This window comes from Cervus canadensis, chromosome 1, assembly GCF_019320065.1.
Source record: "Cervus canadensis isolate Bull #8, Minnesota chromosome 1, ASM1932006v1, whole genome shotgun sequence".
Lineage (NCBI taxonomy): Eukaryota > Metazoa > Chordata > Mammalia > Artiodactyla > Cervidae > Cervus > Cervus canadensis.
In genome coordinates, this window is record NC_057386.1 from 16,492,972 (window position 1) to 16,509,666 (window position 16,695).

General features: G+C 37.6%; 1 protein-coding gene across 4 annotated transcripts in view; it reads left to right on the forward strand.

Annotated features, from left to right (window-relative positions):
* KANSL1 (KAT8 regulatory NSL complex subunit 1) overlaps positions 1–16,695 on the forward strand; it is a 173,093-nt gene that overhangs the window by 141,868 nt on the left and 14,530 nt on the right. For all 4 annotated transcript variants that reach the window (XM_043465761.1, XM_043465750.1, XM_043465769.1 and 1 more), the window contains one exon: positions 13,108–13,279. In XM_043465761.1, the coding sequence (XP_043321696.1) occupies positions 13,108–13,279 (172 nt within the window). The remainder of the gene's footprint in view (positions 1–13,107; positions 13,280–16,695) is intronic.

The window sequence follows — 16,695 nt, forward strand, 5'->3', positions numbered from 1 at the left end:
AGAGTGTTCAGAGATCACCCAGTGCTGTGAACAGTAGCCTCTAAACTTTGATGGGATTATAAAACACATAAAAAATTTTGGAAGGCTGATATAAAATAAGTAGAAGTAGAAGCTCTAATATTTTATTTACCAACTGTCCTCAAGCCAAAAGAATTTTTTTTTAATACTTTGAACTGATATTCTGTGATTAACAGATAATGGTGAATAGAGCCTTACTTTAATAGTGGACTTCCACCATAACCATTGCATTGGATTTGTAATGGGAAATCCTTCATAGAGAATTAATACTGTTACAATGTTAAGGGAACACAGAGTTTCTTTATGTTCCCAAGTATTTTATCTCTTCGTTCAGTTCTTACATGTTATCTATATTCTTGATACTTTGGTCATGTGAAATGAGATCTTTTCTGTTAGTGTTATTTTATAAATGATGTTGATTTTTAGGTATTTATATTGAAATTGAACACTTTCCTGAACTCTTCCTACCAGTGTTTTTTGGTTGATTGTTCTTGGTTTTCTAGGTTGGCTTTCTGTCATCACACAGTATGACACCTTGTTATTTACTACTTACTCCTTTTCCTTGTCTGGATTCACTTTTAGAACCGTGTTAAGAAATAATTGGTTGTAGTGAGACATTTCTGGTTTGAATGACAATATTTTTAGAAGGTCACTATCAATTTTGATGTAGGACAGCTAAAAATGAATTGGGACACTTACAGTATTGTTGTCTTCTCTTTCTTGATCAGTCTTGTCAGCAATTTTTCTATTTTATTGGTCATTTCAAAGATCAGTTCTTTGCTGTTCATTTCAAAGATCAGTTCTTTGCTGTTAACTCCTCCTTCCTGCGGTCTTGGTTTTTCTCACCCTCTCTGCCTTCATTCAAATGCTTAGTTAATTTATTTTTTGATCTTTGTTACATAAGAACAAAAGCATTTAACTTTTTGAATTTTCTTCTGAGTGTAGTTTTGGATAGCATTCCACAGCCTTTGATGTGTGAAGGAAGTGTTTTTTCTGCTATTTGTAAGTTGCCTTTGAGTTTTTTAGTTTTTTTCCCAGGAGTTAAGAATTGAGTTTTTAGATTCTAAATTGTTAGTTTTTCTTTTTAAGTGTTTGTTATGAACTATTAATTTTTATAGCATTTTGGTCAAAATGTTTCTATAGTTTCTGCTTACGTTTGTGGTCTGTTGTGTTGATTTTTTAAAAAAACTGTCTAGTACAGTTTAATAAATTTATATCCTCTTTGTGTGACTCCTGTCTCCAGTAGTTTTTTGTCTTTCATTTTACTTTTCTTAACACTAATGTTTAGTTGTATGCATTTTTCTCATTTAGTTGTATGCACTTTTCTCATTAAATTTAAATAAATTTAATGTTTTGTTTTCTATATGGTTTTTGAAATAACATAAAAGTATACTTATTTAGGATGATTTTGATAACAGCATTTCAACGTGTGTTGAATGTCTTCATATACCTTTTATTTTTTTGCTGCACTGGGTCTTGGTTGCAGCATGTGGGGTCTAGTTCCCTGACCAAGGATCAAACCTGGGCCCCCTGCATTGGGAGCTCGGAGTCTTTACCCAGTGGACCAGGAGGGAATTTCTTTATGTGAGTTTTGAATTTGAATTTGTGGTTCTTCAGTGATTTTAGCAACAGTTTGTATTTCAAGTTCTTAGATCATAATTTTTGTCCCTTAAAACTCTTCCTTGTGTCTTTTGGTCGGCAGAAGAGAGCAGTTGTGTGCTATATTTTGTTTTGGCCAGTCTTAGTTTCTCTCCTTCTTATTGGTAACTGATTTTACTCTGTGCTGTCCAGTATGGTATCTGCTGTCCACATGTAGCTATTTAAAATTAGAATTAAAAAATTCAGTCCATCACCCACACCAGCCCCATTTCAAGTATTGAGTAGTCGTATGACTGGTGCTAACGTGTTTAGTTGCACTAATGCAGAATATTTTTACCATTGCAGCACTGCACCAGACTGTGCTTCAGTGTTTTTATGTGCCTCTGTTTCTTTCTGTTGTTATAGAAGAAATGTGGTGACACTTTGGGTTTTTTTTCTCTTAAGTTCGTAGTTGCCTCTTTTAAGTATACCAGTTATCAATGTTATTGTTCCCTTTTCTTTTTTCCTAGCTCTTACTACCTGCTCTACAACATTGTTGTGATCATTAAATTAGATTCCTGAAGTGACTGGCATATTTTGAACACAAATCATAAGTATTCAGATGTTAGCTAGCTGTTAACTTCTCTCTCGCCGTCTTCAGCCCTTTGGTTCTCCCGTATGCGAAGGAATGACAGTTAAGTTTACATTATTGTGTCATCTTGCCCTTTTCCTTTACTCTCTAACTTTATAATAGAGGCTGAGTTATCTTATACTCTTTTTTTTTTTTTTTTTGAGACACCAGAAGTTTCATGAATTGTTTTATTGAACTTGTTTAATAGTTTTCCAGAAGTATGTTTTTTCTCAGTTTCTCAGATTTGCCTTCTTTTCCTTTGTTCTACAGTGTTCTACTTGTAGTCCCCACACAAAGGGTTTTGGTTTTGGTTTTTTTTTTTTTTTTTCCTCTTTTGTCATTAAAAAAAAATAATTTTATCTACCTAGACTTTGTGTTTATCATTAGGAAAAACTTAGCAGCTGATTGAATTAGTTTCCTGTCCCAGTTCTGGAGGCTAGAAGTCTGATATTGAAATCAGTGTCAGCCCTTGCCTGGCCTCTGAAATCTCCAGGGAAGAATCCTTTCTTGCCACTTCGTGCAGGCAGCCTTAGCATCCTTTGGCTTGAAGCGTCTTAGTTCCCACCTCTGCTTCCATCTTCACATGATCACCTTGCCAGTGTGTCTGTGTTCTCGTGTAGCCTTATAAGGATGCCTGTCATTGGATTTAAGGCTTGGTTGCTCAGTGGTAAAGAAATCCTCCTGCAATGCAGGAGAAGTGGATTCGATCCCTAGGTTGGGAAGATCCTCTGGAAAAGGAAATGGCAACCCACTCCAGTATTCTTGCCTGGGAAATCCCATGGACAGAGGAGCCTGGTGGGCTACAGTCCTTGGGGTCACAAAGAGTGGGACATGACTTAGTGACTAAACAGCAGCAAATCCAGTAGTACTTCATATTAAACTAATTACATATGCAAAGACCCAATTTATAATTAACGGTGACATTCTGTGGTTCTGGGCAGCTATGAATTTGGAGGTAGGATCTGGGAAGGTGTCACTATTCTTAGTACACTGGCCATTGGTCCTTGTCTTTGCTGCTCATAAGATAGTTGAATCCTTTTCTCACTTCAAGTCTAGAAGACAGACTGATTGGTGCTATTCGCAATTTGATTCTTGGATTTCAGCAGTTTTCAAAGTTAATATACCTTTGCTCTGAAATATTAATATTTGAACTTCTTTTATTCCCCCTGCCAGTTTTCTGGCACTCTTCTGTACTACTAAATTTATTATGTGAAGAACTTAAGTTCTCTTTGTATAGGAAAAATTACAGGTTTACCTGCCTCCTCCTCTGATTATTTTAATTCTGTGATGTATAAAGACCAATGTAACAAACATTGATGTATGCACCCTCCTAAATGCTAGCATTTTTATTTTTTTTACTTCATGTTTTTTTTTTTTAATATTAAAAGAAAGTTGTAGATAACCAGTGGTCCTTTTATTCTCTCTATCTCCTTTACCTTCTTTGTGGCCACTAGAAGGGGGTAATCACAGAGCACAGAGCGCAGCACAGCTGTTGCGCTGTGCACTTTCTGCGGGTTGGTTTGGTTTTTTGGTGTGTGTGTGTGTTTGTGGTTTGGGGGTGTGTATGTGTGTGTTTTAATTCAGTATTGTGTTTTCAAGATTTCCATGTTGATGTACATAATTTTAGTTCAGCTTTTATAAAATAGTGCACATTTCCTTAAAAGGCACTGCTTGTTGGGGGTGAGTGTATTTGTATCCTGTTTCTTGACTTCAGGGTTCTAAATTTCACTCATATCTTTGACTTAATAATTGTGTTCGTATCTTCTATATCCTTTGGTCTACCTTCTGTTGGTTTGTTTGAAACCTGTTTGCTATGTGTATTGTGCAAGTTAAAGTGCAGTTTGATTGCCATTATAGCCTGAGCTAACACCAACATTTATATCATGTCACATAGTTGTCATTTCTTTTTTGTGGTGAGAATAATTAAGATCTAGTCTCTTAGCACATTTGCTGTTAATAATACAGTGGCATCATCTATAATTCATTGTACTGTGCATTAGATCTCCAGGACTTATTTATCAACTAGTAGTCAGTTTATACCCTTAAACCACCTCTCTCGTTTCCCCAACCTCAAGCTCATTTCTTTCTTTTTTTTTTTTTTTTTTAATTCATGTATGTTCATATAGTTCTAGGATGGCTGGTTAGGTACATCCTAGTTAATGGTTGTTATTTCTTCTTCATCTTAATCATTATGTTGTTTCCCTTTTGGTCTCTCTTCATGCTTTAACTTTAAATGGGTTTCTTTGGTAAGTACACTTGCTAGATACATCCTTTTCCATCTCTTTCAGTTTTGTGTCAGTAATTTATTTATCTATAATTTGTTTTTATTGTCTTAGTTATCTTGCTTTTCAGTCCCTCCCAAATTAGTCATTAAGTTCACACTTAATTACTTACTTATATTTACCAACACTTTTGCCGTTCTTGTTCACTTTTGCTTCTTATATCCCATTCCATTCTTGATGAATACATGTGGTAGCCTTCCAATAGTGGTATGAGCTGTAAAGTCTTTATTTATTAAAAACATACAGAATTAACATTTATGTGTGAAATGTGTCTGCATATGTGTGTATTTGTGAATACACAGTTATATTTTGCCTTTATTCTTGAATGATGGCTTAACTATATTTAAACTTTTGTATTCAGCACTTTAAAGATAATTTCATTGCCTTCCAATACTTGTTGAAAATTCTGGTATCAGTTTAATTGTTTCTTTATAGATTATCTGTATCTTCTCTCTGGTAACTAAAATCTTTACCCCAGTCCCTTACTTTTGGGGGTTTTTTGTGTGTGTATGTTTTGGTTTTATGTTCTGCAATATCAAGGGACATATTTAGACGTATGAATTGGTTTTTAGCCACTAGATCTTGGTTTTTGCACCCTCATTCTGAGAGTTCTTATTTGGCTTGAGTTTTGACATTTTTCTAATCATTATTTCTTCCGATTTTTCCTTTTCTGTTCTCTTTTTAAATATAAATGTCTGTGTTGTTGTTGATCTTCATTCCCTGTTCCATATTGCTTCATTTCTTTTTATACTTTGCAAGTTCATATCTGTCTTCCTTTGCTTTATTTCATGTGGTCTTCTCTGACTGTTCCTCCTCATCAGGAGGAACACTAGCTTTGGTTACCAGTTGGCTTTTTATTTCAGTGTGTACTTTTTTCCTTAGAATCAGTTTTAGAAACATCCTCTTAAGTACTTTTAGAAACTTTTTTTTTAATCCTGTACTTGTCTCATGACTTGTATTCCTCTCATTATCACTATGAAAAATTTTAATATACTTATTTTAAAAGTTGTTTTCTAATTTTTCTATTTGTAGTTCACTGAAGACCGCTTCTTCCTATTTCTACACGTAGTGACTTCCTTATAACGGTCTGTGTTCTTGTATGATTTATAACATCTTTCACAGCTCGTCTGGGGCCATGGCCAGGGAGGCATGTTTTCTGTAGGAGTCTTGTGATCCCTGGACTGTGAAAGTGTCTTTAAACCACAGTTTTTCCATTAGCTTCTGAAGATACTTCCAGAATTCAGGTGAATTTGGACCTCTTATATGAACGTAGGTTGGGACTGGGCTTTCACTTTCTTGCAGTTGGCTTTTTCCACCAAAATACGGAGTAGATTTTAAACTTCTTGCTACTTCTGTGGCTGGTATCCCAAGACCAGCCTTGGTGTTGAATTCTTTTCTGTTTCTTGCATCTCGGAATTTCTTTCTCCTGATCAAGCCTTTGGCAGTGTGATAAAGTCTGTGGAATTTTATCAGAATAAATTTTTTTTTTAATGCACAGAATAAAAGACATTAGCTTATAGGGGAAACCAAGTATGTTGACACAGTTGTTAAATTTTGTGGTATATAAATTTATTCAGTTCAGTTGCTCAATCATGTCTGACTCTTTGTGACCGCATGGACTGTAGCATGTCAGGCTTCTCTGTCCATCACCAACTCCCGGAGCCTACTCAAACTCATGTCCATTGCATCAGTGATGCCATCCAACCATCTCATCTTCTGTCATCCCCTTCTCCTCCTGCCTTCAATCTTTCCCAGCATCAGGATCTTTTCCAGTGAGTCAGTTCTTCACATCAGGTGGCCAGAACCAAATTATTGGAGTTTCAGCTTCAGCATCAGTCCTTCCAGTGAACATTCAGGACTGATTTCCTTTAGGATTGACTGGTTGAATCTCCTAAATAACAAGATTTAGCAGCAGGTGTAGTAACTGTCTTGATTTCAGAGTAGTGATGAGCTCTTGGATAGTTTGAGGTATCTGCCACCACTGTAATGTGATGGGTGAATCAATTCAGAGAGTGCTTCATGCCATATCTTCCACTCAGAAATTCATAAAAGACATTAAAGACTTAAAAGTCTTCTGTTTAAATGAATGTCTTATTTCGTTTCCCCAACTAACTTGATAAAGAGAACCTTGGTAAAGTAATCCTGATTAAGTGTGTGCATGAATTACAATGATTCCAAGAGAATCATTTCAGAACATCTGCTTTCTGTTCTGTAATCTCTTTGTAGGTGATGTTTGGATACTTGGCAATACTGAAATTGAAAATGAAGCCCTTACCGACCAACATTTTCCATTTCCTAACATCTCATTCTAAAATCATGAGTAGATGAAGTAGGTGTTTCTTTTTTAAGTATGCTGAAATAAATATAAAATATGGAGACTTTATTCACAACATTGATTTACTGATGCCATTTTGTTTTCAAGCAGTCTACATAAGGTTGTAGGAAAAGTCAGACGATTGTACATTTTCTTTCAACATTTGATGTACTTGCATTTACTGTTTTAATGGCTGTGCACATACAAACTTGATTTTTATGTTGCATATACTTCTTAATACCAGTGTACTTGGCATTTTAGATGCCACGTAAGAAGTGGTCCTTTCTTAAGGCACAGCCTTGTTTCTTATTCCCATTTCCAGTTGATTCAGTGACCAGTGCCCTCGTGTGTCTCATGAACTCTTAACTGTAGCCTGCTCCTCAGTGAGCCCGCCAGAAACACTCTGCTCTCCAGAGGCTTTCTGCTTAGCTTTTTAGACTCCTACCCATCACAGCTTCAGAATTCTCCAAATGCCTTAGGAATGGGAGCACCTGACTTGTCATTTGTAATTTCCCATCCTTTCTTTTCACTGGGAATTTGGCTTTTGAAGTCTCTAAAGTTGTCCCTTCAGCCCTACAAAATCATCAGAACCTCTGCTCATTTCTCTGTACCCAGAAGTGACCCTCCATCAGGGCACCAGATTCTAAGCATCACTCAGAAATCACCCATTGTCCCCAATAAGAAGCAACTCAACACTTCAGTGGTTCTATCCCCTCTGGAATCTTGACTCCTCAGTATTGTCATTGTTTTAACATTTCTCTCATATCTTAAAGTTATATTTCCTTTTTTTTTTTTTTTTAAATCTGGCTATTCTAGTTCTAAGTAAGAGTGTTGGTTTGTTGTAAGCTATCCATCATACCCCCTTTCCTTGCAATTTATTTGTTGAGAAAACTGGGTTATTCCAGTTATTTATCCTGTGACTTAGAATTTTCTGATTGTATCCCTGTGATGTAACTTTCTCGCCTCTTGGCATATCTAACAATGTTTTTTTGGATGTTGGACATTTAATTTTATGTGACTGAAGCATAGAGATTCTATTATCTTCCTTTAAAGAGGCTTTGTTTTATTGGCAGCTAAATTATTTGAGATTCAGTTTTTCCTTTATTAGGGAGAGTGTAGAGTAACCGGGTCTTGTGGGGTCTTTTTGAATGCTCCATGCCACTTGACCGGTCACAGTGGGGAAGTCTCTCTGCCACTGTGAAATCTGGGGACTGTTCGTTCCATAGCTCCTTGGTGCATCTTCGCCTGACCTGATGAAGTTGAACTCTACCTGGGATTCTTAGTGTTCCATGAACACTTGAGGGAATCTCATGATTTCTGGAGCTCTCTTTCTGTATGGCTTCCTTTTCTGAAGAGTTCTGCCTCATGGTTATCCGTCACCTGAGCCTCTGCACTTCAGTCTCTGGAAGTTTGTTTCCTCAACTCAGTGGAGCCGTCACGCTCTGCTTGGAACCCCTCACCTGCTGAGCAGGTCTGTGCTGTGCCTCCAGGCAGAAAGCCGGAACAGTCACAGGCCACCTCGTTTGTTTCTGTCTTAAGCTGTGTGTTGTCTGGTTTTCTAGTTTATGGCTAAAAGATAAGCATGATCATTCTTAATCCATCATGGCAGAAGAAATTCTGCGGGGTCGTTGTTTTCTTTTCCAAAATTTCATTATGATATTATCCAAACATAGTATCATGTGTATATTTTGCAGTGAGCAGCTGTATCTCCTAGATTCTACTGTTAGCATTGACCACATTTTACCATTATATCCATCCCTCTGTATATTCCTTAATCTCTTACTTTTACTGCATTAAAGTCTGCATATAGAAACTTAAATCTAGGTTTTTGTTTTGGTAAGGGCACTCGCATGAGAAGACATGTAATATCTTGTCTCTCTCGTGTTATTAGTCAGTATTGGCCATTGCCTGGACGCCCTTGTTGCATCAGGAGTTGAAGTTATGTTCTACTCATACCATTTATTCTTAGTTTATTAGCTAGACTATGTCTTTAAAGAGAAAAATGCCCTTTTCTACTATTGGTTTACCCTTAAGTACAGTCTGTGGGGTGGGGGAGGGGAAGCATGATTCGTGTTGATATCCTTTTATCTACCGATTTTCAAGTAATAAGTTGATTTTTTTTAATTTCCTACCGTCTTCCAAGGACAGTCAATAAAGTCTTTGTGGAGGGGGTGGTGTGTACGATTATGAAGTCATCAGTTTAAACATATTTGAGTTATTCAAGGCATTGAAATAATTTTCTATGTTCTAATTACCATTTTGTTTCATGGAAGCCTCTTCACTCTTGCTCTTGAGTCCTTTCGCCTTGGTTGATGTAGTCTTGAGGCATTTCTTCTTTCTCACTATTAATATTTAATGGGTGCCTGTGCTTTGAGTTTTACTAAGAATGATAATCATAACTTGAGCCACCTGGTTCTCAATGATCTTGACCAGCCCGCCCTAGGAGATCTTTGACCTTGTGGTCGGTTCTGATTTGTCTGGGGGGGGGGGGGGTGGGCATCACTTGCACTGTGAGTAGAGGCCAGGGAAGCTGGGGCTCACCTTCAGTGTGCAGGACAGCTCCTCACAACAAATCATCAGGCTCTTAAGTGTCCGCAGTGCTTTTGTGAGGAACTTTGATGTACATTAATTTAGCTAGCACTTGTGTAGTATTTTAACAGCTTGCAAAATCATATTTCTCACAGTCCCATGAAATTGGCATTATTGATCCTTTATTAACAGATGAATAAATTTGAGGGGTCACACAAGTAACATAAAAGCTAGGATTTAATATCAGTGATCTTTATGGTTGATGTCCTTTTCTTCCTTCTTCGACTGTAAATGAAAATGGTGTCTTTTGTATGACTACAAGTAACAGTGAGACCAGACACTATTCTAAATGGTTTTTATTTTCACAGCAGCCTTGTCAGATAAGCAGCTGTTGTTACGAATGAAGCCTTAGGTAACTTGTCTCAGTTTATACAGCTCAGTAGCAGTTAGGGCTCAAACAGCCTGGCCCCATTGCTCACACTTTTTAACTACTGGATGTTGCCCCATGGTTTTTCTTTTACAGTTTAAACATAATAATTTAATAAATAATTTAAAACATAATTTAATAATTAATTTAATAAACATAATTTAAATCTTTTTAATGCCTTTGGGATTTGTTTTGATGTGAATCCAGCTTCTTCCCCCACCCTCCTTTTGATGTCCCTGATTCATACTTTTAACATGTGGTCAGCAAGTCACTCCCTTCTGCCTTTGCTTATCAGAAATTTTCTGGGAACTTTCACCCTTAGCATTTGTTTTTCTGGTTTGTACTTGGTTTAAATTCCATTTGCCTCTTCTCCCTTCTGTACCAAAAGCCTATTGAATTTGATTATAGATTAATTTGTAGCATATTAAAAATTAATGACTTTAAGTTTTGTGCCTAAAATGTCAGTTAAACATATTCCAGAATGTGTTTTTTTGTCATAGTCAAGAATAGAGACTCTTCTCACTTGTGTGTTTCTAAATAAAAGTTGTTTTTTTAAGAGGATGACATTTGAGAAAAAGACCTGAGGTGAGGGGATAACCTTGGAGCTAATAGAAGGGCCAAGTGTAAAGATCAGGAAATTTGCCTGCCATTTTGGGGAAGTAGCAGGGAAGTCAGAGGAACTGGTGGCATGAGCTAGGAGAAAAGCAGGAAAGGGAAATGAAGTCAGAGAAGGGACAGAAGTAACAGATGGCGTAGGTACCATTTTGTGTGTACCATTGCAAGAACTTTGGCTTTTATTCCTTGTGAGATGAGGAGCCATCAGAAGGTTTTGAGCAGAGAACTGCATCATGATTTGATTAAGGTTGTGAAACAAGATTACACAATAGTTGAAGGGAGGGGCAAGCAGGAACACCAATTAGGAGACTATTTAAGAAACCCAAATGAGAACTGCACTTGAGGGTGTATAAAGTGGTCTGATCTTGGATACTTTTAGAAGGCAGCAGTGATAGGATTTCATGACTGGTTTTGGGGTATGAGGAGGAAATGGAGTTTAGGATTAGTCCAGGGATTTTAAGACTGAGCTACTGAAAGTAGAGAAGAGTTAGGAGCAGAGTTTTGAAGTCACTTAACTTTGGTTGCCTCTTAAGACATCGAAGTAGAAATGTTGAATGGCCAGCATGAAATTGTGTTAATTGATACACTAATGTCAAATAGTTTTGATATCCAGGAGTAAATCACACTTGCTCATGGTAGGTTGTTTTTCTTTTTTGTGGGTTTTTTTAAAAATAAAATTCATGTGTATAATTTGACGTCTTTTCTCTGTGTGTGTGTTTAAAGTTGCCCAAACTATCCTTCAAAAAATTCCCCAAATTTTCTCTTAATAATACTAGCGGACTTCCCGGCTGATCCAGTGGTTAAGTGGTTTTATCACTTAGCTATTGCTTTTTTTAAGTTCTTATATGTTTGCATCTTTCCCTTTTTCTCTTCATTCAGTTCAGTTCAGTCGCTCAGTCGTGTCCAACTCTTTACGACCCCATAAACTGTAGCCAGTATTATCGTTTATGTAATTAATTGCTCTATCCTGTCTACCCCTTTCTTGAGGTGGGTTTGGGCAGTTCTTTAATTTGCTGTTTCTGTCATGTATTTTTTCTTTTGGTAATTTCAGCTTTTACTTTAATTTTATTCTTAGTTTGTTTTTCTTGCCGTATTCTTTTTACTTTACAACTAGTCTCTGAATGACGTGAGGGATGCACTCTAGCCATAAAAAAATGGAGTGTTGTTCATTGCCCACTTGGAGAGCTAGTTCATGTAATGGTTTACTTCATGAGGAGAAAATATACCTCCCTTTTAAGATTTCTTGTTTTGATTTTTATATATTTTTCTAATCTAGTCAATATTTAAAGTTTTGGTGCAGTTTTTGGATTCTAATTACCTAAATTCTCCCGTTCATCTACTGGTGGTCTCTAGTTTTTGTTCCTGGTAATGTAGGTCCCTCTTTCTCTACCTCAAAATGTTATCTCCCCAGAAATCCAGCCCTGGTTTAAATAGGTTGCAAGAGGTATTTTTTCCAAAACAGTACCAGTTAATGTTGTCTACCAGAAGTGCATGTTTAGTTGGTGTGATTTCCTTTCAGAGACAATTGTTGCTTACTAGAATTCTTTTACTGTAGTGTAAGTTGTCCAGTCTGACCTTCACAGGGCCTTATTTGAATACCACCCATCTATGTCACTGCAAGGAGGAGGCAGTTGAGGAAGGTTGATAAAGACCGAATTGTTCTCATATTTATCTTTCTTCTGTGCATGTCCGTGAACAAACAGCTTTCAAAGAGATGTGTGTGCTGAAACCAGATGTAGTTCTTGCAGTCGTTATGGAGTTTCGATGCTACTCTTTGTCTTTATTCTGACACTCCCTTGCTCTTAGCGTCCCATGTCATAGTGTCATTCCACAGGCAAATCATTTCTTCTAGGACTGCATGCTGCCCGGGTGACTTCTCATGGTTATGATTTGGCAAATGCCAACTCCTAACACTAGAGCCTACGGATCCTGCATTCAGCATGACCTGAAGTTTAAAGCATAAAATTCTAAAAATTCTAAAAATTCTATCATTTAAACACAAAACAGTTACATCGTTTGAAGACTTATTTTCACTGTGGACTTAACTAGGGAGGTTTTCTTATTGTGCCCATATTTATATAAGAGAAGTTTAATGAAAATGATTTTTATCCCCTTGGAATTAATCTAATTGACACAAAGACTATGGGTATGAACACTAACCATACCAAATTCATTTTCATTACTTAAATATGAGCTTTATAACAGTAGATTTTAGGCTAGGTTAAAGAGCAGCTAATGAGTTGAGTGTAGTCCAGAGAAACTTGCCATGTTGTTTCAGACCTCCTGAAATTCTTTTTTTGGAGATACAAAAAGAACAGGAAAGGTGTGGTTGGTTATTCATTAGTAAGGCTCTTTGGTGGATGAAGTTGCTAAAGAGGGCAAATCACATCTACCTAGAAATCTGGAGCCAGCTAGTCACTGTAGCAGATGGTGGAAAAGCATCATGGTGGTAGAAACAGGTATTGTAAAGTGTTCTCAAGCACTTAATGGGCTTCACATAATTAGATCTCTTTATTGGAGAAGAAGTGGATTTACTTAATTACTTTGAAGTTTAGTGTGTTGGAGAAATGGAAATCTTTTAACAAACTGATCAAACTTTTTATTAACTGTGTCATATATGTATCTAGAGAGGGAATTTTGAATCTTTGGAATACTGAATGGGGAGCTGAGTTTTTATCAGACCCTGAATGGAGTGTCATCTGGCTTTTCCCAGGTTCACCGGAACAGCTCAGCGCGTTCTGGCTGTGATGTGAACCCTTCCTGCGCGCTGTGCGGCTCAGGCAATGCCGGCACCATGCCTCCAGAAATCCACTACGAAGCCCCTCTGTTGGAACGCCTTTCCCAGTTGGACTCCTGTGTTCACCCGGTTCTAGCATTTCCAGACGGTAAGAAAGGCTCCATGAAGTCTAATGAGTGAGACTTAAAGGGTTCAAAGTGAAGGACAGTTGGCCAAGATTCTGATACAGTCCAGGTATTACTGTCAACAGCATCTTTTCTTAGGATTTTGCACATCGTATTACTGTCAACAGCATCTTTTCATAGGATTTTGCACATCGTGCACAACAGATCCCCTAGACCAGAACGTGGCACTCAAACATCACAGCTTGCTAAGAGCTTTCGCCCTAATGCTTGAGGTGGTGAGGGTGAGACAGCCGCCTGTGTTACGATGTAATACAGCCCGGGCAGCGCTGTGTGGGCGCACGTCCTCATCCTGGGGTGCACGTTCTACGGCTGCGTGACCGCTTTCTCAGGTGTGCACAGGCACAGGTCCTCAGAGTTCGCCTGTGCTGGGTTTTGTGTTTGTTTTTGTTTTTTTTTTTTAAAGTTGATCTACCTGATGAGCCTCTGTGTCTGCCGATTTTCTTTCCCACCTCCCTTTTCATAATTGCTTTTCTCCCACCTCACAAAAGAAAGTCACTCCTCTTATCCATATTGAGTCTTGCTGTGGGTCTTGCCCATCCCCCAGAGTATAAAAACCTTGGGCAGTAGGGACACCAAAGGAACCATCTCAGAGTTCATGACTCCTGAAGAAGAATCCTGTGGGAGTTAAGTAAAAGGAAATTTGAATAAATAATGAAGATCGAGGTACAGTATTTTTTTTTTCTATAATGTATGGCAAGATCCTCTACCTTTTCTGTTACTTTAGAATAATAACTTACATTTAGAATTAATAACTTACATGTGAAACTAACATATTGCACATCAACTATACAGTATTTAAATTTTAAAAATAATTGATAACTGAAATTAGATTTTACTGTGACTGAAGTCTGATTGAAGAAATAGATTTTAACATGCCAGGGTGTTGGTATAAAATATTTTTAATGTGTATTTTAGTTTCTTTTTTATATATAATTTTTTAAAAAATATATAATTTATTTATATGTTTTGGCTGCATTGGGTCTCTGTTGTTGCATGCATGGGCTTTTCCCTAGTTGCCGTGAGCGGGTGTTACTCTTCATTGTGGTGTATGGGCTTCTCGTTGCAGTGGCTTCTCTTGTTGCGGATCACAGGCTCTAGAACAGTTTGGGCTTCAGTGGTTGTGTCGTGTGGGCTTCAGTAGTTAGGTTCCTGGGCTCTAGGGCACAGGCTCAATAGTTGTGGCACATGGGGGGCTTCATTGCTCTGTGGCACGTGGGATCTTCACAGACCAGGGATTGAACCTGTGTCTTCTGCAGGTTCTTTACCACTGAGCCACCAGGGAAGCCTGTAATTGTCCTGAGTTTATAATTTTTCTAAAAATTACATTTTGGAATTCCCTGGCAGTCCAGTGGTTGGGACTCTGCTGTTTGACTGCCAAGGGCCTAGGTTCAGTCCCTGGTCAGGGAACTGAGATCCCACAAGCCTCTCAGTGTGGCCAGAAAAAACATCTAAATAAAGAAAAATTACATTTCAAATGGTGAGGAGTTCATGAGCAAAAATGTTAAAAACTACTCTAGAGACTACAGAAGCCATAATTTGGATTGGTCTCATTGGTTTGCAAATAATCTCCCCATCTGGCCCCAACCTTAAGAATACTTAAGTTCTCTAAGGATAAGGGACTATGTTTCTCTCGCTACTCTGTCCTTCATAGCACCTTACAGATAGTCTGTACACGTTTTTGAAAGGAGGGTAACCATAATTGGGGTCTGGGGAATGAGAATTATGTTGGATGTAAATTTTACTTACTGGTATGTGAAGAAAATCAGGTTTTTAGCATGAGTGGTATATTATCTTTTTCTTAAAGGGACACATAATTTGGGCTTTATGGATCATACTGTCTAGGTTTAGTCTGTGTTGGAACTAGGCAGCTCTGCCATTGTAGAACAAAACCAGTATGTAGACTATGTATAAGGAGGGGAGTGTGACTGTTTAAATAAAACTTTATTTATAAAAGCAGTCATTGCTGATAAACTATCCTAGAAAATCCCCTCTTCTAATTGACAGTTGATCAAACATTAGATGACCATAATCCCCTCAGATTTCTTATCTGTTCTTCAAATGATTGGATTCTTTCTTGGTCATCTAAATCTGTTAGCTACCCTAAGCCTTATTATTAAGACTCTCTCCAGCTGTAAGAAAGGACATGGTATAATAGTCTTGCTGCTGTGTGACTTCTCGTAAGAGTGGAAATATTTAGAAAACTTGGAACATGAACAGTAAACTAGGCAAGGGTTTAGATCAGGAGTGATGGAGCAGTAAAATACACTTTAGAACATAATGAACCCCAATTATGGTTACCCTCCTTTCAAAAATGTGTACAGACTATCTGTAAGGTGCTATGAAGGACAGAGTAGCGAGAGAAACATAGTCCCTTATCCTCAGAGAACTTAAGTATTCTGGAGGTTGGGGCCAGATGGGGAGATTATTTGCAAACCAATGAGACCAATCCAAATTATGGCTTCTGTAGTCTATAGAGAAGTTTTTAACATTTTTGCTCATGAACTCCTCACCATTTGAACATTTAGAACATAAACATTTTCCTCTGTGCTTCAGATTCCAGAGTCATTGACTTTTACCCTCTCTTGCCATTTGGATTATGGCTCATGTAACTTAAGATAATATTTGTATAGCATTTATAGTTTACATGCACTTCTCTTATTCTTGTCTCATTTGGTTTTCTCAGTAGTCTTGTAAAGTTACTTCAGTTTTACATATCAAGAAATAGGCTTAGAGAGGTTGTGGTTTATCTCAGGCTACATAGCTGATGTAGCAGGCTCCAAAATTTAAACCCAAGTAATCTGATTCCCGTCCTTCTTTTCACTATAATTCATGCTTCTGCCCTGCCAGGTTATTAAGAGAAGTCAGATTTCTGCCCATTTCCAGACTGCAGCTTCAGGCAGAGACACCAAGACGACTCCAGAACATTTGTTGAGTTATTCTCTTAAGATTACACTGTTGAACTGCATGCTCTCGTATCTGAATAAAGAAGCCTGAAGCTTGTATAGTTACATTAAGATTCTGATAAGATCTTTTGCCTGTTCATTATCAGCTGATAAGTATGTTGGTCATTGCTTTGTCAACAGTATTACCTTGTATAGTTATGAATTCTCTCTCCCATCACCTAAATATGCCCAAGACATCTGCCTAACATCTCCTGCTCCGTCATTCTGTAGTCCCTGTGGTCTTTATTTTCCTGTCTGTCTCTGTCTTCTCTCTGAGCCACCTCCACCCTTTCCCCACTCTCTCCCTTCTGTCAGTCACACACAAACACACACACACATGCTAATTATGACTTTGGGGTTTGGACAAGAGAGATGGTCATTAAATTCTCTTTATGAGACAGTAAAGGAGAATAGTATATGTTATACTTTCTCAAGTC